This window comes from Durio zibethinus, chromosome 23 (genome assembly GCF_047325235.1).
Source record: "Durio zibethinus cultivar Kanyao isolate XHJ-2024 chromosome 23, ASM4732523v1, whole genome shotgun sequence".
Lineage (NCBI taxonomy): Eukaryota > Viridiplantae > Streptophyta > Magnoliopsida > Malvales > Malvaceae > Durio > Durio zibethinus.
In genome coordinates, this window is record NC_143184.1 from 1,376,751 (window position 1) to 1,400,596 (window position 23,846).

The 23,846-nt window shown below is 33.4% G+C and overlaps 5 protein-coding genes across 6 annotated transcripts; 3 read left to right on the forward strand and 2 right to left on the reverse strand.

The window, feature by feature from the left end:
• Nucleotides 1-55: 55 nt before the first annotated feature.
• On the forward strand, nt 56-4,268 carry LOC111313790 (uncharacterized). The gene is made up of 10 exons (XM_022914552.2): nt 56-483; nt 831-936; nt 1,054-1,114; nt 1,231-1,526; nt 1,637-1,776; nt 2,292-2,366; nt 2,768-2,858; nt 3,195-3,398; nt 3,676-3,720; nt 3,793-4,268. Exons 1-10 carry the CDS (start codon nt 283-285, stop codon nt 3,876-3,878), a joined length of 1,305 nt encoding a protein of 434 aa, XP_022770287.1. The 5' UTR covers nt 56-282; the 3' UTR covers nt 3,879-4,268.
• A 278-nt stretch (nt 4,269-4,546) lies between these two features.
• LOC111313289 (methylsterol monooxygenase 1-2-like) lies at nt 4,547-8,029 on the reverse strand. Its single transcript, XM_089752073.1, has 4 exons — nt 6,921-8,029; nt 6,194-6,805; nt 6,037-6,069; nt 4,547-5,650 (listed from the first exon to the last, which is right to left on the reverse strand). The coding sequence occupies exons 1-2, from the start codon at nt 7,248-7,250 to the stop codon at nt 6,479-6,481; spliced, it is 657 nt and encodes a 218-aa protein (XP_089608199.1). The 5' UTR covers nt 7,251-8,029; the 3' UTR covers nt 4,547-5,650; nt 6,037-6,069; nt 6,194-6,478.
• Nucleotides 8,030-15,025: 6,996 nt separating this feature from the next.
• On the forward strand, nt 15,026-16,679 carry LOC111313792 (DUF1499 family protein). The gene is made up of 7 exons (XM_089752454.1): nt 15,026-15,331; nt 15,429-15,481; nt 15,580-15,705; nt 15,870-15,942; nt 16,049-16,141; nt 16,224-16,337; nt 16,417-16,679. The coding sequence occupies exons 1-7, from the start codon at nt 15,176-15,178 to the stop codon at nt 16,468-16,470; spliced, it is 669 nt and encodes a 222-aa protein (XP_089608580.1). The 5' UTR covers nt 15,026-15,175; the 3' UTR covers nt 16,471-16,679.
• A 57-nt stretch (nt 16,680-16,736) lies between these two features.
• On the reverse strand, nt 16,737-19,610 carry LOC111313791 (proteasome subunit beta type-1). 2 transcript variants are annotated; one of them, XR_002693060.2, is made up of 8 exons: nt 19,450-19,610; nt 19,241-19,348; nt 18,348-18,429; nt 17,996-18,125; nt 17,768-17,910; nt 17,600-17,686; nt 16,935-17,073; nt 16,737-16,834 (listed from the first exon to the last, which is right to left on the reverse strand). XR_002693060.2 is itself a non-coding variant. In XM_022914553.2 (7 exons), the coding sequence occupies exons 1-7, from the start codon at nt 19,590-19,592 to the stop codon at nt 16,999-17,001; spliced, it is 768 nt and encodes a 255-aa protein (XP_022770288.1). In that variant the 5' UTR covers nt 19,593-19,610; the 3' UTR covers nt 16,737-16,998. The 2 variants fall into 2 exon arrangements, 1 of the variants encoding a protein (XP_022770288.1); XM_022914553.2 differs by having other exon boundaries at nt 16,737-17,073.
• A 550-nt stretch (nt 19,611-20,160) lies between these two features.
• On the forward strand, nt 20,161-21,723 carry LOC111313290 (protein cornichon homolog 4-like). Its single transcript, XM_089752508.1, has 5 exons — nt 20,161-20,295; nt 20,419-20,600; nt 20,708-20,830; nt 20,936-20,992; nt 21,185-21,723. Exons 1-4 carry the CDS (start codon nt 20,224-20,226, stop codon nt 20,967-20,969), a joined length of 411 nt encoding a protein of 136 aa, XP_089608634.1. The 5' UTR covers nt 20,161-20,223; the 3' UTR covers nt 20,970-20,992; nt 21,185-21,723.
• The last annotated feature ends 2,123 nt before the right edge of the window (nt 21,724-23,846 follow it).

Genomic DNA, 23,846 nt, shown 5'->3' on the forward strand with positions numbered 1-23,846 from the left:
GGCTTTTCTTTATTAGAGGCACTGGGCTTTTCTGGTGACTGGGATTCTTTCTTCTTTTTTTTTTTTGTCTTTTGTTATTTGTTTTTAGTAAGGGATGGGCTTCTTTACAAGTGATCCCCCATTCTAAATAACTTATTCCCACGCCGAAGCAAGTAGTACTAAGTTTGACACCTCCCCCGCCATTTCCACTTCCTGAAGCTTCGATTCCTCCCACTGTGATCGCTATCTTTGCTATCCAAAAGAAAAAAAAAAAGAATAAGGCTGTTTTTTCTTCCTTCGCTAATGGATCCGATTCTTTCTTTAGCGGCGCTTTCAGTTGTTCTTGGGGCTGTGATCGCTTTCGTTTTCTTCAAAAGCTACCTTCTCAAACAAAGATCCGAAGTCCAGACCATTGCGAAACCCGAGCTTCATTCATATCCCAAAAAGCCATCGAAGCCTCCTCAGCCTATTTCCAAAAAGTCTCACTCTCGTGCCTCTGACAAGGTAATCCCCCTTCTTATTTCTCTTCTGTTGATTGGCGAAACAAAATTAGAAAGGGATCCAATTCAAAACTTGAAGTTTCATTTATTAACTTTACTTCCCTGATTTTTATATAAATATAAACGAGAAAAAAAAAAACTGAATTATCCAAAAGCGTTTGGCGTCTCAATCACTTTAGTTCCAGAGTTAGTTTTGCTTTTAGTAATTTATAATTTCTTCGGAATTTGGGATTTTTTTTAGTTATAATTTAATAATGCAAGGGTTTAGTCTGCTGATTTTAGCAGTTATTTTATAAAAAATATATATAAATTGACGAAAAAATGCTTTTACTTTCTTATTATGTAATATAGGATCAAAACAAGCGTCATCATCCATTGGATTTGAATACTCTTAAAGGTCATGCGGATTCGGTCACAGGGCTGTGTTTCTCCTCTGATGGTCGTAATCTGGCAACAGGTAATTGAGTCTTATTTTCTCCTCTAATGATTCTTTTTTTTTTTAATACTAATAATTTATTTATTTATATTAATGGGATGTTTCATTCTTAAATTGGTTTCTCATGTTTCTGCACAGCTTGCGCTGATGGAGTGGTGAGGGTGTATAAGCTGGAGGATGCTTCAAGTAAAAGTTTCAAGTACGAATTGGAAGTACTTTTGCTATAGTGATGACCTTAGGAAAGATCTTGTGTGAATTTTTTTTTTTTTTTTTTTTGCTTGCATCTTAATCACATTTTGCGTGACTATTGTGCAGGTTTTTAAGAATTAGTCTGCCTGCTGGAGGTCATCCAATAGCTGTTGCATTTTCTGATGATGCTTCTTCCGTCGTTGTGGCTTCTCAGAGTCTGACTGGTTGTTCCTTGTATATGTATGGAGAAGAAAAACCAAAAACTGCCAATGAATCCAAGCAGCAGACAAAGCTTCCTCTTCCACAAATTAAGTGGGAACACCACAAAATCCATGAGAAACAAGCAATCCTGACTTTAACTGGATCTACTGCAAGTTATGGAACTGCAGATGGGAGTACCATTATTGCCTCTTGTTCAGAAGGTATGTGGTGACACTCTCCATATTAGATAATATATGTATTATATATATTACAAAAAATGTTGCAACTGTTAATTTGGATATAATATAATTAACTCTTTGTTACTTCACAGGCACTGATATCATACTTTGGCATGGAAGAACTGGGAAAATTGTAGGGCATGTTGACACTAATCAGTTAAAAAATACCATGGCTACTATATCACCAAATGGCCGTTTTCTTGCTGCTGCAGCCTTTACAGCGGATGTAAAGGTGGAGATCTCTAAATTCGCTTTTATTTGTAACATAGTATCAAGACTATGATCGAAATGTGTAAATTCTAAAGTTTACATCTGAATACTTTAAGTTGTTTATCACCAACTTTTTGCCGAACTCTTGGATTAAGATTGTGTCATATCGAACATTATGAGATTCACATAATCACACAGTGCATTATAGAATTCAGTTGCACATTTATGTGTTGGCAGATATTGGATATTAATCACTACTTGGTGGAAATGACCATACTAGTTTCTTTCAATTTACACTACACAGATAGTCAGGGCATGAATGTGCTGCATATAGAACTGAATTGAGATTTCCCCCTTCTATATATATATATATATATTTTTTTTTTTTTTTCTTTTTCTGGAATATTTGGTTCATGATTGTCATTTATATGCAAACTGAAATTTAACATGTTACTAGGTGCAGTAAAGCATTAATTCATTCTGCATGTTATCTTACAAGTTCATTAGCGTGCTAAGTTTTAATATTTGCTTTGTCAGGTGTGGGAGATTGTATATTCCAAGGATGGTTCAGTCAAGGAGGTTTCAAAGGTTATGCAGCTTAAAGGGCACAAGGCATGTGATTTCACCCATAGTCCTAAAGCTTATTTGCTATATTTCATTGTGTTCATATTGTTCAATTACATCAATTATATCATGTTACAAATTGTGATTTTCACTGTTAGAGGTTTTCAGAAAATTTATGACAATTTATATTGGAGAATGAGTGCCAAATGGTTTGACTTTACAGTCTTCTGTTTATGGTACTTAATATTGATGAAAACTCCTGCTCTTGTTTGAATTATTTTATCCAAATAGAGAATGATTTTTAACTTGTTCGGACTGTTATTGATTAATGCATCTCTTGTCTGTTTCCTTTTTGTGTCATATTCGTAATTAATAGCTTTATGACTTGCCTTGAAATTGCTGTTTGTTTCTAACCTCTCCATTTTTGTTTCTTTTTCTTAAATGTCCAGAGTGCAGTGACTTGGTTATGCTTTTCTCCGAACTCAGAGCAAATTATTACAGCATCCAAGGATGGTTCAATAAGAATTTGGAACATCAATGGTCTGTGTGCACCCCTTTGTCTTTCTCCCTCCTCTTACACACTCATGCTCATACTCTTCCAATGAAAAAAAATAAATTTACGAAGGTTGTTTTCTTTTGCACCTCTGACCTCTTTCCCTTCCAAGCCTAACACTACAAAGAGGAAAAGAGGCAGGGGTGGGAGGTGGAAGAAATACTCCATAAATTTGAAACACATGACTGATGTAAAAACTCTAAATGATGAGCTAATTAACAAATTTTTATGCCTAAGGTGAGCTACTTGGGTAGCTATATCTGTTTCTTGTATTGGAAGTTAGTATTTTGTGCCTGCTGACTGTTGTAAGTGCTTTTTTGAAGTTCGTTACCATCTTGATGAGGATCCAAAAACTCTGAAGGTGTTTCCGATACCACTTCATGATTCAAGTGGTTCTTCTTTGCACTATGATCGTCTCAGTTTATCCCCTGATGGAAAGATACTGGCAACAACTCATGGTTCAACATTGCAGTGGCTATGCATGGAAACAGGAAAGGTTTTGGATACAGCTGAGAATGCCCATGATGGTACATCCCAAGCACTAAATTAATAGATTGTTTTATTGTTTTTGGCCTATATACATGCCATTTTCTTACATACAAATACATAGAAATGATGTCATGCCCAAGTACTTAGGTTATTGGCTTCAAATTATTAAGCACCGATGATTAATGATTTTCTTACTCCTGATGCTCTATGGTGACTTTCACTTTTCTTTTTTCACAACTATTTTGTATGATTGATTGATAATAATATCGAAATGCTATTTGTAATTTTGGCATTGACCTCAGTTTTATGCTGCAGGTGATATTACGTGGATTTCATGGTCACCTAAGACTCTACCACTAGGTAAAACTTATTTTCCGCTTGTGGAAGTTATCTCCAGTCACTTGTATTTCTTACAATCACATTGTTTTATAGGAAATGAACAAGTGGTGGTTCTGGCTACGGCAAGTGTTGACAAGAAAGTGAAATTGTGGGTAGCACCATCAGTAAATTCTTCATGAGCAAATCTTTACCTTCACCGTCAAGGATTTCATGGAGCCCAGACATAATTGTGAATGCTCTTTAGATCTGCTCAACAGTCCTAACTTCAATAGTTAAGGTTAAAACAACTTGATGAGAGAACATGGGCAGCTCTTCTTCTGGAAAGGTACAATGCTTGTAGGCATGGTCATTTGAGCAGATAAGAGGAATCTTACATATATTGCTTTAAGGGTGTATTTGGGATTGATTTTTTTTTTTTTCTAAAAACAATTTTCAACAAACTATATGAGAATTCAGTCTTGGAATGACAGCGGCTGTTCTGACTTAAAAAAGTGTTCCGCAGAGATGTCCTTTGTATTTCCGTTATTATGTTCGCTGCAAACAGAGTAAGAACGAGATAAACATGCCATTCCAAAGTGCAAACCAATCTGTACTTGCGGATTATCTTCCCGAGGGCTTGCTTGTGATGGCAAAATCCTTGCTTAGTTTTAGTTAAGTGAAAAATTAATGCATTATTATAAAAAAAAGCTAAACAGAATCAAAAGTACATGTTAATTTAATTTTATAATAATATTTATGATATCATACAACCCCATTAGTTCCGTATGTGAAAAGTGAAGCAAAATTGCTATGACATTGACCTCCATCTGTCCAGCATAGTGGTGATAGTCATGGTACTCCGCACCTACATAAAATGGTATGTCTTTGGTCGTCTTAATCCATGCAAATTCATAGCTGCTTTTATGCACATTAATTAATTATTGCTCAATGCCAACAAATAAAAAAGGAATTTAAGCTCATATGCGTTTACCCATTGCGTGCCTGAATGGCCTCCACAAGGAGAAAAATGGTCAAAGCCAGAGTGTGATCATGTGGCAAGGAACCATAGCTGGGCCAAGAGATGCTGGAATTTTTAGCCCAGTGGGTGTAAAGTGCTGCAAATCCAAATAAGGCATTCTATTCATGGTGCACAGAGGATTTTTTGTAGGCCCATTTTCTATGGAGCAGCAGCTGATGAAGCCAGTGGCTGGAGTAATCCTCAATAAGAAGGTAAACCAACTATTGGCCTAAAATCTCCTGCTTAGGCCTGTAGCTTAATAGCAGGGAAGCAAAGCAATTGAAGAGGACCCAATACAAAAATCAACATCTTCATAGCATGTTTATAACATTTAAACATATCGGAGAATGATGTTTTGATATTTGGTTGAATCTTGAACTTGGCCATTTTCTTTGACTGGTTCAGCTCCATGAACGTACAGGGGAGAGGAACCAAGGTGGAGACCAAGATTTCGAAAAGACAATTATGACTGTAAAGAAGGTCAGACTTCTCAGCTGAATAATTGTACCATAGTTTCCCTTCCAAGGTAAGATTTCTTCCTGCACCCGACGTTGCTTCTTCAAGGGAATGGTATTGCAGCATTTTTTTTTTCTTTCTGACTATTTTTAACTACTCTACCATTACAAATACATCTACATATATGTAGATTCTAGCAAGAAATGTCATATATAGTGAGAGGAAGAGAGACAAGGATTGAAGGAGGGGAATGGACTGCTTTCAAGTTATATCATTGGGAAATAATACTTTATAGTAGTTTATTATACTTCCATGTGCAAAGAAAGACCAGCATGATGTAAAACAGAAGAAATAAGCTAATCCTCTACATTTTACTTATTCTATAATTGAAGTTCGAAACAAACAAACAAAGATGCTTTTTCTTTTGTTCTATAATTGAAGATCGAAACCAATGGCACTTCCATTTTGTTCGCCACCAATTCTTCAAATGTGTTTCAACTGCATGGACATTAAATTAGAAAAAAAAAAAGTAATATTAATGTGCCAAGTTGATTTTTTTTTTAACATTAAGAAATTCTTAAATTTCGTCTAATATATTCTTTTTTCTTTTTTTAAATCCATTTAGATAAGTTTATTTATATTTGACCTAACGAATTTATGAAAAACTATTTTTTCATAATCTCCCAATAAATTTAAATTCTAAACAATCAAAAGAGGAGCAAACTCTCTTATCAATTAAGACAATATCCGAGAGAAGTTATGTTAATTTACCAGCAATATGTATTAATTAATTAGTCAAACCCCTTGTTATTCATCAACTTAGACTTTCAATTAAACTAAGTTTGGTTGCAAGGGCGAAAAATGCATATCGTGTTAAGGAATACCTTGTTAAGGGCTTGCTCGTGGTGACGGTAACCCTGCTTAATTAAGATAAGGAACTTATTAGTAAAAAGAACTCATCAAATTAAGCATTTCCGCAAGCTTTCAATGTGCTAATTGTAGACCTAAAATTAATTAGATGCTAATTAATTGTATACTAACCCTGTTAGTTCCGTAAATAAAATCACAGTCGGTAAAAACCGAAGCAAAATTGCTGTGACTTTGTCCCCCAACGTAGTGGTGATAATCATGGTACGCAGCGCCTACATAAAATGGTATAAATTTGGTTGGACTCCATGGAAACTCATACCTGCAATTGCCCAAATATTTTTTTTATACAGTATATTACTGTCTGGGGATAACTAAGAAAAATAATCGTATATTTAAATTTTAAATTTATTAATTATGATGATTATATGAACTGATTGAATTAAATTTTAAATTAATTTACTCGCTGTGAGTGTAAATAATCTCGAGATTGCATAAAATGATCCAGAGGCAAAGAGTGATGATATGACATGGAATTATCAGTGGACCAAGAAATGTTGGAATGCCCAGAATCAGAATTTCTGCCCAATGGGCGTAAGGAGCTGCAAATCCAATCGGAGCACTGTATTCATGGTGCTTATAATGAATTTTTTCGTAACCCCATTTGCTGTGGAGCAGCCGGTGAAGCCAGTAATTGGTGTAGTCCTCAATAATAAAGTAAACGACCAATTGACTCGAAATCTCCCACACTGATGGCAATGGCAAACTTGTGTGGATTCCAAACCCCTGCGATTCCACACCCAAATTCAAACACATAAAAAGATATAAAGGAACAATGAAATACCACAAAAAGCTTATTTGAATGAGTAGCTGTTTTTAATTTACCATATATATTATATACCTTAACGATAGGGAATGAAACGATTTGAAAAGGACCCACAACAACAATAAACTTCTTCATAACATCTGTGTAACATTTAAACATGTTGGAGAATGATATTTTGATCTTGGTTTGAACCTTGAACTTGGCCATGAACTCTGACTGACTGAGCTCGATGAACGCATAGGGGAGAGGGGCTAAGGAGAACACCAAGCACGAGAATAATATATTATGACTGTAAAGAAGGAAGTCTGATTTGCGAGCCGAATAATTGTACCAAAGTTTCTCAGCCAATGTTAGATTTCTTCCCAGAGCCAACGCTGCTTCTTCGAGGGTTTGATATGGTAGCATTTTTCGCTTTTGGCTTCTTAATTTCTAATGATCAATACGTCTGGTATAGTATTCACGCAGATTTTAGAGTATGGACAGGAAAATTTGCATATATAGCGTGAGAAACAATGGAAGTAGGCTCAAAAAGTCAATTATTGATTAGAGATTTAGAAAGGTTAATTAATTCTCCTTCATTTCATGTGATCGAAAACTTTGAAATTAAGTTTTACTCTATTCATTAATTAGGATAGATTTTGGGAATTAAGGAAATGAGGCAATCAAAAACACAAATAACAGGATAATTCATAATTTAAAAATACAGTTTCTAATTCTATTATTTAAATTACTAAAGAACAAATGTATCGTACTACAACTATGGAAACAAGTTGATGAGATATTGCTTGAATCATGGTCATTTAGGGGGGTTTTGGATGCTTTGAAAATAAAGTTTTTAATGTTCTATAACAATGACTTTCAAGTTTTAATGTTTTATAGCAGTTACTTTAAGAAATAAGTATAGTTTACGGAACAGAAGGCATTTTCCATACTCTACTAGAGTGCTACCCAGCCTAGTCTCGCGGCCTAAAACTTTCACAATGGGACGGACCTTCCTTGTCGGAATGAAACACGGATTTTGATTGAAAAAAAAAAGGTTACCATTTAGAAATTATGATTCTATTTGATTGAGATCAAAGTTTTCATAGAATTTTAAGAGTACTAGATTTCTCTTGCCAATGCTAATTAAAGAAATATGCTTTCAAGATACTAATTGTATAAACTGATATGGTAGAATTTTATAAGTATTTGTCAATCATCATATATGTAAGTTAATATAATTAACGAAATTAGAATTTGGATTGACACAATTTATTATTTAAAAATTTAAGATACAATATTTTATTATTTTAAATACCAATTTATATGTTTTTCCTAAATTCATATGCTAAATATTTAATTAACTATTCAGTGTAACTAATTATGCCATAGAACTTACGGCACAATAACTTCTTAGCACTAATATAATAGAGCATAAAATTGGCACTTAGATGTGATAAATCAAAACCTAAGAAAAATTTAAGATGGGGATAAAAGAGAAAGACTACTTTACCATGTCAATCTTAAACCTGTCTATGGCCACTGCCACACATACATCAGCCTGTAAGTGACAAATTCCATATTGTTGATAATGGAATAAAAAGAAGGGGAAGAATAACAGTAAAAAAAAAGCATCAAAACTAAAGCCAAATGGTCATGAACTCACAGAGTACAAGTGAAAAGATTACAACGTTGGATAAAAGAAATATGTGAGGGAGAAATTAAAAGAACTGTTGGAATAACTTCCAAGAACCAAGAAGAAACAACTTATAGTAATAAAAAATCAGCATTTGTAGCATGTAAAAATGTTGGGTCTGAAGCAATAAATACAAGAACGTAGAGGCAATATATTACAATAAATTCACAGTAATATATAATAATAAATAATATAGAAAAAAATATTGCATACCAAGATTTATGTGAAAAATCTTTCAGTATAAAGGAAAAAAATTACGGACCACCGAAAAAATCTTTACTATCAAGTAATGGATATACAAAGTTCTTCTCTAATTAAAACTAAAGTTAATCAACAAGTAGATGACGATTAGAGAAATCTCACTAAATGGGTGATTTAATAAATACACCTTAGATTTTTTCCTACAGAGCTCCAAACCCAATCTTCATCATTTAGAATGTAGAACTCTAAATCATAAACCTGCTGATAAAATTTCAGCTTAATTGGACCACGGATCGACTTTCATTCAACCAACTCTCCCTTTTTTCTTTTCTTTCTATTTTTCCTGGCTTTTCTTTTTTCTCTTAATTTCTGCGCCACCACCTTCTGTTTCTTTATTACATAGCCCTCATTTTATTGTTTAAGGCTTTATATAAGTAGGGCTTTCCTAAGTAAAAAAAAAAAAAAAGGCTTTAAACCTTTTCATTGGTCAAAACCAATGGGGTTAGACCCCATTTTTCTTAACAATCTCCCTCTTCAGTCATATTAGGAGAAAATTCATTACCATAGTAATTTTATTTAGAACTTAACTTGGCCAAAGAACCTATTTCCGCCAAGTTACTGTAGAGCTCAAATTTTTCCTTGTGAAGTGTCTTAGTCAATATATCTATTATATTCTTATCGGTATGAATTTTTTTTAATAGTATTTGCTGCTCCTTAATCATCGAACATAACCAGTGATATCTAATATCAATGTGCTTCATTTTAGCATGGTACATAACATTATTACTCAAATCTAAAACATTCTGGCTATCATAAAATATCACATACTCTTTCTGATTCAACCCCAATTCAAGAAGAAAATATTTCATCCAAAGTATTTTTTGACCTACTTTGATTGCTGCAATATACTCAAACATTTGTAGTTGACAAGGTAATACACTTCTGTAACTTAAACTACTAAGAAACAGCTCCTCTTGCAAAAATGAACAAATACCCTGAAATAGATTTTCTATCATCAAGAACACCTGTCATATTAGCATCAGTAAACCATTATAGAATTGGTTGTGAAACTCTATAACTCAAGCATATTTTTTAAGTGCCCTTCAAATATATGAAAATCCATTTCACTGCTTTTTAGTGAACTTTTTTTGGATTAAAAAAAATCTGCTCACTATACCAACTACATGAGTAATGTCAGGTTATGTGCAAACCATAAAATGCATTAAAGAACCAATTAGAAGAGAATAAAAAATACTAGACATAACTAGTTGCTATTTCTTAATCACCGAATAAGATTTCTTACTTAGATGAAAATGGTTGGTAAGTGGACTGCTAACTGATTTAGCATATTGCATGTTGAATTTATGAAACACCCATTCAACATATTTTTTCTGTGATAACCATAGCTTTTTAGCTCTTCTATTTCAGATGATATCCATACCGAAGATCTATTTTGCTGGACCTAAATATTTCATATCAAAGGACTTAGATAATTATTTTTTCAACCTGTGAATCATACCAACATTTTATCTCAAAATCAACATATTATCAACATATAATAAGAGAATAATGAAGTTACCATCAGAGAATTTTCTATTATACACATAAGGATCCACTACGTTTTTTTATAGCTATGGCTCACTATAAAAGAATCAAATTTTTTGTACCACTGTCACGAAGCTTGTTTCAAGCCATACAAATTTTTTTTTAGTTTGCAAGCTAAGTGTTCTTTTCCTATCACTTTAAAACCCTTAAACTGATTCATATAAATGTCTTCATACAAGTCACCATATAAAAATACAGTTTTGATATCAAGTTACTCAAGCTCAAAATTCAAACTAGCTATTAATTTTAACACCACTCGAATGAAACTCATCTTCATAATTGAAGAAAAGATCTCATCAAAATCGATGCCTGATTTTTTAAAAAAATCTTTTATTACTAATCAAGCTTGTACCTCACTAATTTGTCATCATCTTTTTTCAACTTAAACACTTATTTATTCTTCAATAACCTTTTCTCTTTCGAAAGTTTAACAAGATCGTATGTACCATTTTTTTGTAATAACCATATTTTTTTATTACTTTTAATTAATGCTCTCTATCTGGAGTAGCTTGCACATTTTGAAAGCTCTCCAGCTCCCTCTTTCTGGTAACTAAAATAAAATCTAAACTTAGATCTTTGATAGATGACCTGTGCTATTTAGTAAATCTCTTAGGCTGAGACTCTACATCACTTGATGCTAAGGGTAGTTCATCTTACTCAACATTCTTTAATGGAGAGGACTGCTCACCCTACTCAATATTCTCAGGTAGAGATGATTGCTCCTTACTTAAAACTGATTGCATCTAGCTTATTACTAATTGTGGCTGGTTCATTCATATCTTTAAATTTTATTTCTTGCTTATTTTCACAATCTATGACTCTTTCCTTTGAAACCCTTATCGATGTTAAAACATTATATTTAATAGTAACTCATGTAGTCTTCTCATTTTTTTTAAGGTCTGTTATGATTTCAATTCATGAAAAATCACATCTCTACTTCTGACTGTCTTTCTCTTTACTGGATCTCATACTCTATAGTCAAATTCTTTATCACCATATCCTACAAATACACATTTTGTGGCTTTACTATCAAGTTTTGACTTTTACTTTTTTAGCACATGCATAACACCTAAAAACTTTTAAATGAGAATATGAAGTATTTTTCTTTGTCTACATTATTTCTGAAATGTCAAAGCCCAAAAAAATTGATGGTGATCTGTTAAGCAAATAATAATTTGTATTGACTGCTTCACCCTAAAATGACTTTGGTAATTTTGTCATCTTTAGCATATATCTGACTTTTTCTATAATGGTGTAGTTTATCCTTTCAGCTACACCATTATGCTGTGATGTTCTAGGTTTTATCATCTCATGCCTGATCTCATGTTTTGAATAATACTTTTTAAAGTCTTTATATGTGTATTTTTCACCATTATCAGTCTGAATATACTTCAAAGACAGCCTTATCATCTTTTTCACTATGGTATGAAATTTTTAAAAATACTACAATACTTGACTTTTATTTTTCAACATATACACATAAGTCTTATGTGAAACATTATCAATAAAAGTAATAAAATACTTGCTACCACCCAATGACTTAACCTCAATAAGATCACAATCATCAGAATGAATCGATTCTAATTTGTTTTCTTTTCTTTGAAAACTCTTAAGAAAAAAAATTCTGCGATACTTGTCAAACAAACAATGATCATATAAATAAAGAGATATACTTTTAGTCAAGGGAATGAGAGACTATCTTGTCAAAACTTGTAACTTTTTCTCACTTATGTGTGCCAACCTCTTATGCCATAAGTTTGCTAAAACATCATCCTTAACGGCATTTATCTAGTTACCATTCAATTGTATTCATGTCTTATATATTATGTAGCATAGTTTTTCTCTTGCAACTACCATAAATCTTTTGAGAAGTTTCTATTACCCATTCTGTTATCGACTCTCATATCTTTCTTTATTAAAGACATTAATAGTAAGCAAGTTCATTTTTATATCTGAAATATGTCTAACAACCATCAAAGTGAACATACAACCCATACTAGTTTGTACAATAATATCATCACTCTCAACAATTTACGACACACTCTTGTTTTTCATTTTGGTGCAACCAAAGTCTCATACTTTATAAATTGTAAACAACTCCCTCTTAAGAACACAATGATATGTCATTCTTGTGTCAACTATCTACTCAATACCAAGATCACCAACATGATTACAATCACAATGTATACAAATCAAAGTAACTAAATTACTATTTGAATTCACTGCTGCAACATTGCCATCATCTGAACTCTTATCTTTCTCATCTTTCCACTTTTACTTTAAGATTTTGCAATATCACTTTAGATGACCTGTTTTATTACAATGGAAACACTTCACTTTATCTCTGAACTTAGATCTATGTTTAGACTTACTACAATTTTTTGAGTTTTGACATCTGTTGATGTTTTTACCTTTATTCTTTGTGACCAAAGCTTGATTCCCTCTAAAACTTTTCTCTTTGCTTCATCATTAAGCATACTATCTTTTATTATCTCTAATGTCACCTTATAATCAAAAGCTGAATTAAGAACAATCATAACTAGAGTATTTCAACTGTCTAGTAATAAACTCAAAAGAAACAACGCCTTTATTTTATCATCCATCTTAAGCTCCATAGTAGTCATTCAATTAAATATATCTTGAAAATCACTGAAGTGCTTTGTAATCAATCGTCCATCCTTGTACTATAAAGTTGTAAGCTTTTTAACAAGCATAATTTTATTCATATATATTTTTCTCTCATATAATGCTGTCATTTTTTTAAACAGTATAAATATCTGTATCATGTGTTAAATGATGAAACACGCTAATATTAATCCATTTTTTTTATTATAGCCAACGTCTTTCTATTTAACTTTTTCTAGCTTTCATATTTTATATCTGCTAGTTTAATTGAATCACCCAATACCGATTCATACAAATCTTTACAATATAAATAATCCCCTACCATAGACTTTCAAATTGAATAATTTGATGCTATCAATTTTATTGTGAAACTTATATCACCTTTCATGATTTCAAACATAATTTACTTTTACCTTGGGCTGTTTCTGTATTAATGTCTCAAAATAACCCTTACTCTAATACCATTTGTTGGGCCTGAAACTATAAACATAATAATGCAGAAGCAATATAACGTAATAAACTTACAGTAATATACAACAATCAATAATCAACAACGTAAAAAAAATAAAGCACACCAAAATTTACGTGAAAAAAGCTTTTAGTGCAAAGGAAAAAAATTACGAATCATCAGAAAAATCTTCACTATCAAATAATAGATATACAAAGTTCTTCTCTAGCTAAAACTAGAGTTAATCGACAACTAAAAAAATAATTGAAAAAATTTTATCAAATAGATAACTTAACAAATACACCATTGATTTATTCTTAGAGAGCTTCAAACTTGATCTTCATAATTTAGAATGTAAAATTTTAAATCATAAACCTGTTAATAAAATTTTAACTTAATTAAACCATTGATTAACTTCCATTCAATCAACTCTCTTTTTTCTCTATTTTTCTTGACTTTTTTTTTATCCTGTTTTTAGCATCACCACTTTCTCTCTATTATACATCTCTCCTTTTATTGTTTAAAATTTTATATAAGTACGGCTCTATTAGGTCATTGACAACAAAAAAAAGGCTTTAGACCTTTTAATTGGTCAAAACCAATGGTATTGGATCCTACTCTTCCTAACTAAAAATTCATCAAGGACTAAGCCAAGATGAATATTTGTCTTGATGAACTAATTTTCATGGAGGTTTTAACATATAATCAGGTTTGCAAATTTCTATATAACTTGTTTCTGTAGAATGGTAAATTCATCAAGGACAGAAACAACTGTAAAATGTACCACGTATACTTCTTCTCCAGTGGCATATTTGCCAACAAAATCTTTAGCGTTGCAATATTAAGTCAATGTTTTGCAAACTTCAATTATTAATTAGATGTTGCATGTATATAATATGAAACTATGGCTTCAAGAGCCCCAGCCCATACACAACCACGCATACACAAATGAAACCATCATGGTTCTGCATTGCAATGTTAAGAATTAGACAAAAGATGACAACATTTAAAATAAAACAACAGAAGAAATAATAAGGATATAAAGGAGCAATTAATCTGATCACAAACAAGAACACATACCAAGGAAACCTTTTTCTATATTAGTTGGAGTAACCAGAAGTTGTTCTTGTAGGCTAACCTTTTCCTCAAGATATTTCTAGGGAAAATGAAGGAGGGTAACACATTGGATTCGAGTTTAAATACATCAGCAACAATGAATCTATACATAACAGAATATACCAGAATTGACAGCATATGAAGAGGCTGTTTGCTAGAGCTGAAAATGCTGGCAACCTGTGATGAATAAGCCTAAAACCTAAACGGAAAAGGGCATAGGTTAATATAAGCCATAAAGATGAATATTGAAAAGCAGTTAGCGAACAAAAGACTGTGACTAAGAACTTGTGTGCACAGCTTATTTACAGGCTTCTCTTTCTTCTAGCTGCCCGGGGTCAGCAGGTTTTGCCAAATTACATAATGGTCCCTTAGGATTTTAATTTTTTTCCCACTCAAATGAACATTGTTACGTCATTCAGGTTAGGCCAGTGCAAGGTAAAACCTCAAAATACTAGCCCACGCCTGAACCTAAAATTTTTACCAGGCCCAATAACTTTTATCAAAGCAGCCCGCTATACTCTGGAGTGTATGATAGAAACGGCGTCGTTGAATAGCAAGGTCAGTGGCGTTCTGGCTGCAGCTGCTCCATAAAAATGCTAAACTAGCCGTCTAGCAACCAGGAAGCCAGTGAACGAGCGACCCAGACAGAGACAGTAAGGGATGGCATCAATGGCTTCACCAAGCATTTACTCTTACTACCGCAACAAATACAAAAACAAAGCTCACACCCACAAAATCTCCACTGTTCCACGAATCGTTCTTTCTCAATCCCAGCAGCCCGACGATAAACCCGACCACCAAATTCCTGGAAGGCAAGTTCTTTCTCGGTGTAAATAATTAAAATATTCATCATAATTCGTGTCTACTTCAAACTTAGAATTGAAGCTGAAATTTTCTGTGATTTTGAAGGGAGATAATATTGAGGAGCAGCGAATTAGCTGTTATTGGGGCCATCTTCAGTTTCAGGTTTTTGTGTCCACGCCTTCTTTTCCTTATCACCATTTCTAATAATCGTTGATTTTGGGTTCTTAAAATGGCTAACAAAGTAGTGAATAGTTATACAGTGGGAAGAAGCCAGAATATCTGGGAGTGCAGAAAAATCAGCCTGCTCTTGCGCTTTGCCCTGCTACCAAGAATTGTATATCAACTTCTGAGAATGTCAGCGATCCCATCCACTACGCTCCTCCATGGTAAAGCTCTCTCCATCTTCCTTCTTTTTCCCCTTTTTTGTTTTTGGTCAAAATTGATGCGCTTGTTTTGGTCGGTAAACCGCAACGCATGATAAATGCGCACCGACTTTTTTTCATATATTCGTAAAAAAAAGAATGTGATGCACATTGATTTTTTAAAACAGGAACTACAACGGAGGGCGTAATAGGAAAAAGCCTGTGACTCGAGAAGTGGCAATGGAAGAGCTTCTTCAAGTGGTATAATTTCTAGCTGATTATTAGAATTACTTTTGTACTCCATGGCAGTCAATGCTCAAATTCAATGTAAATGGCCGAGTCTGAAAATCTCTACCGCATATTGCAGATAAAATCAACGAAACCAGACAAATATACTCCCAAAATTGTGGAGATGAAAGACGATTATGTGCTTGTGGAATATGAAAGTCCTATATTAGGGGTAAGTTTAACTTCTTCAACACCAAACATAACGAGCACGACATGCAAATTGGGTTAACTGATTTCTTTTTCTGGTCCACCAGTTTGTGGATGATGTCGAGTTCTGGTTTCCACCGGGTAAGAATTCTATCGTGGAGTACCGATCAGCATCAAGGATTGGAAACTTCGATTTTGATGTCAACAGGAAAAGAATCAAGGTAAAGGTCTCATGAATCTCTGATCTAAGGCAAGTTTAGTCGCAAATTAACAAATAACACTACCATGTTTTCCTTACAGGCATTGCGACTGGGGTTAGAAAAGAAAGGATGGGCATCTGAGGAAACGTTTTGAAGGGCCTCCATGTTTATTTAACCGATCAGGGAAAACAACATTGTACTCTTCGATTTTTGTTTCACAGGACAGATTACTCATCACAGGATTGACCCGTGGAATAGCAGAGTCTCAAGCTTTTGTAATAAATCATAGATGCAAGATTTATTTCATTTTTGTTTGCATAATATAAAGAGATCTCACACTGTATCAACAGACCAATTGCATTACTGTGCTCTTGCAACAATTGGGTTTTGGACAGCATTTCATTATCAATTTGCCAAACATAATCAAAAGAGTCATGCTTCATGCCATTGCCATCCATGAAACGTTATCCAAGGTTTTTTTTGCTTAACAGCAGATAGATAAGTCATGATAAAATCAACTGCATGATTTAAGTACCACCACAGTCAGAATACAAAAAAATAGTTCAATACTAGCAGCAGCCGCATTAATACGAGAACCATGGTAAAAACACAACTGACCATTCCATTAATTCAAGTATTCCACTTCTGCAAAAGCTCTAACCAAGTTCAGAGTAAAAATCAATCAATCTTTCCTCAGATCCATATATTCGCGGCGGATACCATCAGCATTTATGACAACGATTTCAAGTTTGTCTCCCTGAAAAAAAAAAAAAAGTTAGAGATGTAATTGACACTAAAAGGTAAACCATTCCAAGGCTCCGAGCCCAAGTTCTAGGGAGGAGAAATTTATTGCAAGTGGGTAACTTGAAGGTACACATGAGTTTTATATTTCATGCTCCTGATTCAGAGAAGTGAGATCCAGAGAAAGCCCAGCCGGAAACAACCAACAAGGGAGCTCATCTATTATTTGAGGCACTTAGGATCAGCACCTTGTGCAGATAAGAATGGAACGCTTTCAAATTCTCTATAAATTAAACATTCCTCAAGCTCAAAGCATATATGACCAAAATAAGCTAAAATTTAATGCACCTTTATTAGAAATCAACAAACAGAAGTTTCAAGAGGGATCTAACTGGAATCTTCTAAGTATAAGCATAAGGGAACAGCATAAATTAAAAGCAGACTTGGATTGAGACATAGCAGTAATCAATGTTGTGCTCCAGAATTCAAAAACAGCCTTCCTAAGTTACCCAGTTATAGAAACAAAAAGAAATATAACTCACGGTGTATATATCTCTCTCAGATGCTGATGCAAAAACAGTTTTAACCAAATCAATAGCTTCAGCTTCCATAAGTGGAGTAACAGCATCCTGCAAATCATGGATTTGAGATGAAAAATATGAAAAGTTTAAATGAATCTAAACATAGAATATTCAAAATTAGGAGCACACCTGGGCAGGCAATAGGAGAGGGCTGGGGGATTTCAGTTGATTATCCAAGAAAGGCATGATGAGTGTTGAACCAGAACCTTGGGAGCTGTATCCAACCTTCTCATAGGAACCAACAGCATCATACGTGAAAACACAACCTTTTCCTAATGGTTTAACATAAGAATATTAATTCCTATTCATAATACAAAGAAAGGCTTAAACTTGCAACTAAGGCTCAAAAAAGATTACCTTCGTTATCAAGGCCACCTAAAACATTAAAAGAATAATAAGGAAAGAAGCGCTTGTAATAAAGGGTGTTGGACAGCAGCTGAGCCATTGCAGGGCAGCTCATTTGCTTGTTGTGCTGATGCTGATAAATCTGTATTTTGAGAAGCACCATTGGAATTATATATTTATTATATTAGCTGCAGTAGAATGCTTATAAAGCCTTACTGATTATAGTTTGGTTCTTAAATTTCTAAGCTACATAAAATTAAATGCCTTTGTCTTTTGATATTATTGTAGGACAGTAAGTCAAGTGAAGCCAACATTCATATGCAAAACAAAAGTTCCATCATATCTTTGAAAGTTGAAATCTTACCAAGTGCCTAGCTGCCAGTTGCTTTTGTAAAGCCTTTACATCAGCTTGAAACCCTGAGGATGCCATAACACATTTATCTGCTCTGCAATGTTAAAGTAAGAGACACAATGAGAACCCAGAAGAAGAAAGGGAAAAGCTGAAAAACAAAAAATCAAGTCAATCATTAGAGAGTATATACATTATTCCCACTCGTTTACACCTCCATTAACACTTATTTTAAAACAATAAGATGCAGCAACTAAAATCACATTATCTAGGTATTAACTGTCTATCTTCCAAACGCATACCACAGATCTTGATCTAATTGGGGAGAGTGAATAAACTATCATATCTTTTTCTTTACCTTTTCAAGTATTTAGTTATGAAAACATGTAGGTTGCTCTCCTCTAGAGTTCCATAACAATAACACTATCACTCAAACAACTACCAAACATACGATGACAGCTTGTTGGAAAACCTTCCCAGTTCTATACCATTATCTAAATGGAAATGGAATCAAGTATCAAATCCTTTCAAACATTGAAGGCAAAACTACCTTAACATTCCATGACCGGTAGACAGATTTCACAAAATCGAACTAGTTTACTACTTCAACCATTGGAGGCAAATCCTTTTAGCAATTGCACAAAATTTCTTAATTTCTCCATAAAGCGTCGAATTACTTTTATTCAATGTATCTTACTAGTTTTAAAGACCAAAATCTGCCATTCCCGTCAATTAGAACTTAAAAAGATCTTATGTGAAAAAAAAAAAAAAAAAAAAGCCATTAGCGCTTTTCTCTTTTACTAAAAACAATTGAAAGATTATCATTTTCAGAAGAAATTATTAGGCAACTTCCACTCCAAAGTTCTATTTTCCATACCAAAAACAAAGGATTGGAGAAAAGAACATACAGTTTACAGATTTTGGAGTAATCGCGGGTGAGGATATTGTAACCGGTAGACATTCTAGTATCAGCTGCGATAACACAGTAATCGGCTCCAGCGATCGCTACGCAAGATCTATAATTTAGGGCAATCATAAATAATAACATCAATAAAAAACGAAATTGAACGGTAAAAAAGAACAAAAGAATGCTTTTTAGGTTGATAAAAAGAAATACCCTCCATTGTTATCGTAAGGAGACCAGTTAGCCTGCTGCTTGGTCATGGTGAAAGGAGCAGAGAAACACTTAGTCGACAAAGGAGAAAAATAAAGGAAGGCTGCAATTTCGTTTTGGGGAACGTTTATTGCATCGGATTTCATTTAGCTTTGCCAGCAAGAAAACACGATCGAGCCTTTTCTATATCGGGTTCGGTTAGGTTTTAGACCCATTGGGACCCAAACCCAAGCCCAGTGAAACTAAATAAAGTATTAGTTATATTAGAAAATCTTTCATTGAAGGATTGAAATGTTACATGTTTTAGTTATGATAGACCGACGAATTGCGTTCTGAAAATCTTTTTACTTTTTAAAATTTCTTATAAAAACTTTTTATTTTTTATTATATCCTATTAAAATTTTAAAATATTATTTTTATTTAATTAAATCCTTAAAGTTATATTTTCTTTCAAGTAAACCTTTTTTTGTTTTTGTAATGAATTTTAGTAGTTTTATGTAAAATAAAATTTTAATTAAAAAATAATACTTTAATGATTTAACTGAGTAAGGAATTATTTGAATTTTGAAAAAACATAAGGTTTTTTAATATTTTAATCTATTGAAAAATACCAATTGGAATTAGAAAAATGGCGGAACAGTATTTCTCCTTAGTTCTCTCTACTCAATTCTCAACCAATGCCTAAAGCCCCGTTTGGCGGCATAGAAATTGCCTTTGAATTAAAATTAAAAAAAAAAAACAGAGGTCCAGATTTGAAAAAGAAAGCGGAAGAAGGGCATGGGGAATCTGTTCGGATGGCTCGTGACCTTCTTCCTCCTCATAACTCTTCTCGCCATTATAAGTTATCAGGTTAATTTTTTTCAATATTTAATCTAATTTATATCGTTTTAATCACAACTTTAATTAAACCTTAATCCTCCTTCGTAAATTTAGCTGTTAATAATTGTTGAATATTGGCATTTTTGCATGCAGTTGATGTGTTTTGCTGATTTGGAATTTGATTACATTAATCCTTATGATTCGGCAGCTCGAATAAACATGGTTGTCATGCCGGAGTTTGTAATACAAGCCGTTTTCTGTTTGGTCTGTTTGATGACAGGACATTCTTTTATGTGTTTCCTGTCTCTCCCATATTTATACTATAATTTCAGATCGTAAGTTTTTATATTTTTTTCTTAATCCTTCAAAATTACCCTCTTTTTTTTTTTTTTTTTTTTTCAGTTTATCAAATCAGATATGATTTTTGTTATTGAATGAACAGGTATAAAAGGAGAAGGCACCTGATCGATGTAGCTGAGATCTACAATCAACTGAATTGGGAAAAGAAGCAGCGACTTATGAAACTTGGCTATCTGATAATCCTTCTAGTTATTTTTATATTTTGGTAATAAATTAATCAGACAAATGAGAATTTTTTTTTTGTTGTAGTCCTGTTTAAATTACATGTTGGCCTTTTTTCAAGCGACTTCCATCTTAAAATCTGTTTCAGGTTGCTTTGGACGGTAGGAAATGATGATTATTAAACAGATTTTGGTGAATGCCCACTGTAAGTTTTTATATTTACTTTCTGCAATTTTCATTTTAAATTGAGGTATTGAGCAATAAATATGTACGACGAATTGGGTCATAACTCATAATATACAATGAGAACTTTTGCTGCGAACTTATGAGAAATGAATGGCAACAAACCATCTTCATTACTTTTGCTTACATTACAATTTGTTCTGGGCATGTTCAGGTTTTTTTCATCAGCTGATTCAGACAAAAACATTCGGGTGGAACAAGCTCAGACCTCTGTATTTTTGGCCACGATTTAACATCCCCTTTATTGTTATGTATTGGTAATTTTAATAACGGTGGCTGCAGCCTTGATGCTCCAGTTTTCGTTTTTCCAACACTCTTCTCTGTTTGAGAATATACTTTTGCGCATTCAGCGATGAGGAGTTTAATGATTTATCATATTCCTAAAGAAGATGGTTGAAGACCAGTCAAATTACAATATAGCAGCTAGAGGTGAACTTGCAATTTTCCAACTGTTCTGATCATCTTTTTTGGAGATCTGTATAGGTCAAAAGATTCTCACAGTTGGCAACTTGGCGTGCCGCTTTTACTATCAACAAATTGATTGAAAATAATCTGTCACACCCTAACTTTGACAGAAACAATGAGAAGAATCAAGCCAAAATCAACTAAATTTACAACCAATGTTGAATCTTGGTGAGACCCCACTTTACCGACCATATGCATTTGGATTAATTGCTCTTGTTTGAATGCTGAATTTTGTGGATAAAAATCGGAGATTTTAACTTTGTCCGCTCTGGAAGCCATAAAAGATGATTGAGACATTAGGGTAAAGACAAGGGAGAAAATGTGGAAGTTATGTACTTCATTTACGTGCCGTCTAAAGTAAATATTCTTGAGATCTGTTTTAGGGAAAGAAAAAAAATGAAATAGTGTTTTGCATAGTCAAAAAGAAAAAAATTGTAAAGTTACTGATTGTACAATTGATTAATCTGATTAGGTATGTACTTTTCTGCACTAAACTGCAGAATATGTATATCAAACAAGCTGCAGATAAAAACCAAAAAAAAAAAAAAAAAACGAAGCTGCCTAAAACCTTACAAAAATGGCTCAGACCAGAGCAAGATGACCGACCATTTATAAAGAAGTTTACACTGAAGAAAATGAAGATCGTCAGGCGGCAAAAATGACAGATCAGAGATATGTTTGCCATTTGGAATTTAGGTTGTAAGCATGTATAACTGTCAGGCTGGATTACCTGACCTAACCCACCTGACTCACCGGTAATAAAGAATTAAGAAATATATGGCAAATTTATGTGGTGTTTCTTTCTCAACAAATTCAACTGACAATGACTTCTCACTTTATTTTATTAATTGTAAATATTATTTGATCCTATCAAATTTCTTCCTATAGTATAGTGCCCTTTACTTATTTAGTACCTAATAAACAGCCTGATAAACTGATGCTTTTGGAGTTCAATCACTGCCAATATTCACACTATAAAATTACATCTTCATCCTATAAATTATTCACCATACACAATACATACAATTGATAAACAATCTTGATTTACAAAAATAAACCAGCTTAATTAGCTTAGTAACAATCAGCTCAGTCGCATCTTCTCGAGCAGTAATATATATACAGTCCATGGCTTCAATTCATATATATATCCATACAAATCTCCCTGAGCCCCAAGAGAAATAAGTAAGCCAAGGCTCCTGATCTTTCAATACCATGTTATCTACGGAATTAACCAAACCTGATACTGTACATATTCTTTTATGCGCATAATATGTACATGGGGAAGATATAGCTGGATAATTGAGAGTTGAGACTTATTAACTTGCTGTTATGCAAAGAAGCCTCTCAGTAAGTAACCCCTCTCTCCATGTTCGGGTGACCATGGCTATAAATTCCTCTGCTCTTCTTTCCAAATCATTATCTTTCTCGTCTTCTTCACTACCCTGATCATCTTCTATATCAAGATCATCATCATTTTCTTCATGACCATCGTAACCATGATTGTCTTCGGGATCATCATTTGCATCAATGACATAATAAGCTGGAGGATAAGAGGTGATCAACTGATGACCAGCTGCATCTTGATGATCGGATGGCTTAAGGCTTCCAACAAGGACAATGATAATGATAACGTTGAACACGAAAAACACAGCTATGCGACTAGATTTTGCCAAGGTGATGAAGTAGCAGGTGGAGAAAAGAATTTCATGATACTTAGTAACTGAAAATAACAAAGTGAAGAAGATTAACAAGATCGGCAAAGAGATACTTAAAACCCTAAAGACAGGAAACCTATCTCCTTCCATGCCAATCTAAACTAATGAGTTCTATGGTACGTACTTTCCCTCTATATGTTTTCCAAGTGGAAGGAGATCTTTTTGATGGGTCTTAGTGTCCCATTGGCATTTAGAGACTCCATTACGAAACAATGGGAGTACTACTGTAAATATTTTGAGAAAGTTAGTCTACTTCCTGGATTACTTAATTGCAAGCTTGTAGGCTATAATCAATTATACAATTTACAAGTGTCATTCTCTAATAAATAGTCTACATTTTTAAAACCAGAAAGAGCACTTATCTAGGTTGCCCGGAAGTTTCTCAGCATTCACTTTTTGATAGGAACATTAAACCAAACGGAAAAAAGGTGTAAACAATATCGTCAGGGAAGTGACTTGGATCTTGGAATTATATGTGGAAAACCAAGATATGAGACAAATAAGAGTACAAAGCATTCAAAGGAAAATAAAGAATTTGGTTACTTGAGAATTATAATACTCAGTGTGAACAAGCTTGCAGCATAGTCAAATATTGATCTTAATTTGTTTATTTATATCTCACCAGATTTAGATTTA

Coding starts and splice junctions, on each gene's coding strand:
- LOC111313790 (XM_022914552.2), top strand. CDS start 283: ATGGATCCGATTCTTTCTTTAGCGGCGCTTTCAGTTGTTCTTGGGGCT. Junction 937..1,053: donor TGGTCGTAATCTGGCAACAG/GTAATTGAGTCT, acceptor GTTTCTGCACAG/CTTGCGCTGATGGAGTGGTG. Junction 3,721..3,792: donor ACCTAAGACTCTACCACTAG/GTAAAACTTATT, acceptor ATTGTTTTATAG/GAAATGAACAAGTGGTGGTT.
- LOC111313289 (XM_089752073.1), bottom strand. CDS start 7,250: ATGCTACCATATCAAACCCTCGAAGAAGCAGCGTTGGCTCTGGGAAGA. Junction 6,806..6,920: donor TTTCATTCCCTATCGTTAAG/GTATATAATATA, acceptor GTGGAATCGCAG/GGGTTTGGAATCCACACAAG.
- LOC111313792 (XM_089752454.1), top strand. CDS start 15,176: ATGGCATCAATGGCTTCACCAAGCATTTACTCTTACTACCGCAACAAA. Junction 15,482..15,579: donor GGGGCCATCTTCAGTTTCAG/GTTTTTGTGTCC, acceptor ATAGTTATACAG/TGGGAAGAAGCCAGAATATC. Junction 16,142..16,223: donor ATGAAAGTCCTATATTAGGG/GTAAGTTTAACT, acceptor CTGGTCCACCAG/TTTGTGGATGATGTCGAGTT.
- LOC111313791 (XM_022914553.2), bottom strand. CDS start 19,592: ATGAAATCCGATGCAATAAACGTTCCCCAAAACGAAATTGCAGCCTTC. Junction 18,430..19,240: donor TACTCCAAAATCTGTAAACT/GTATGTTCTTTT, acceptor TTAACATTGCAG/AGCAGATAAATGTGTTATGG. Junction 17,687..17,767: donor CTCTCCTATTGCCTGCCCAG/GTGTGCTCCTAA, acceptor CATGATTTGCAG/GATGCTGTTACTCCACTTAT.
- LOC111313290 (XM_089752508.1), top strand. CDS start 20,224: ATGGGGAATCTGTTCGGATGGCTCGTGACCTTCTTCCTCCTCATAACT. Junction 20,601..20,707: donor TTATACTATAATTTCAGATC/GTAAGTTTTTAT, acceptor TTGAATGAACAG/GTATAAAAGGAGAAGGCACC. Junction 20,831..20,935: donor CTAGTTATTTTTATATTTTG/GTAATAAATTAA, acceptor AATCTGTTTCAG/GTTGCTTTGGACGGTAGGAA.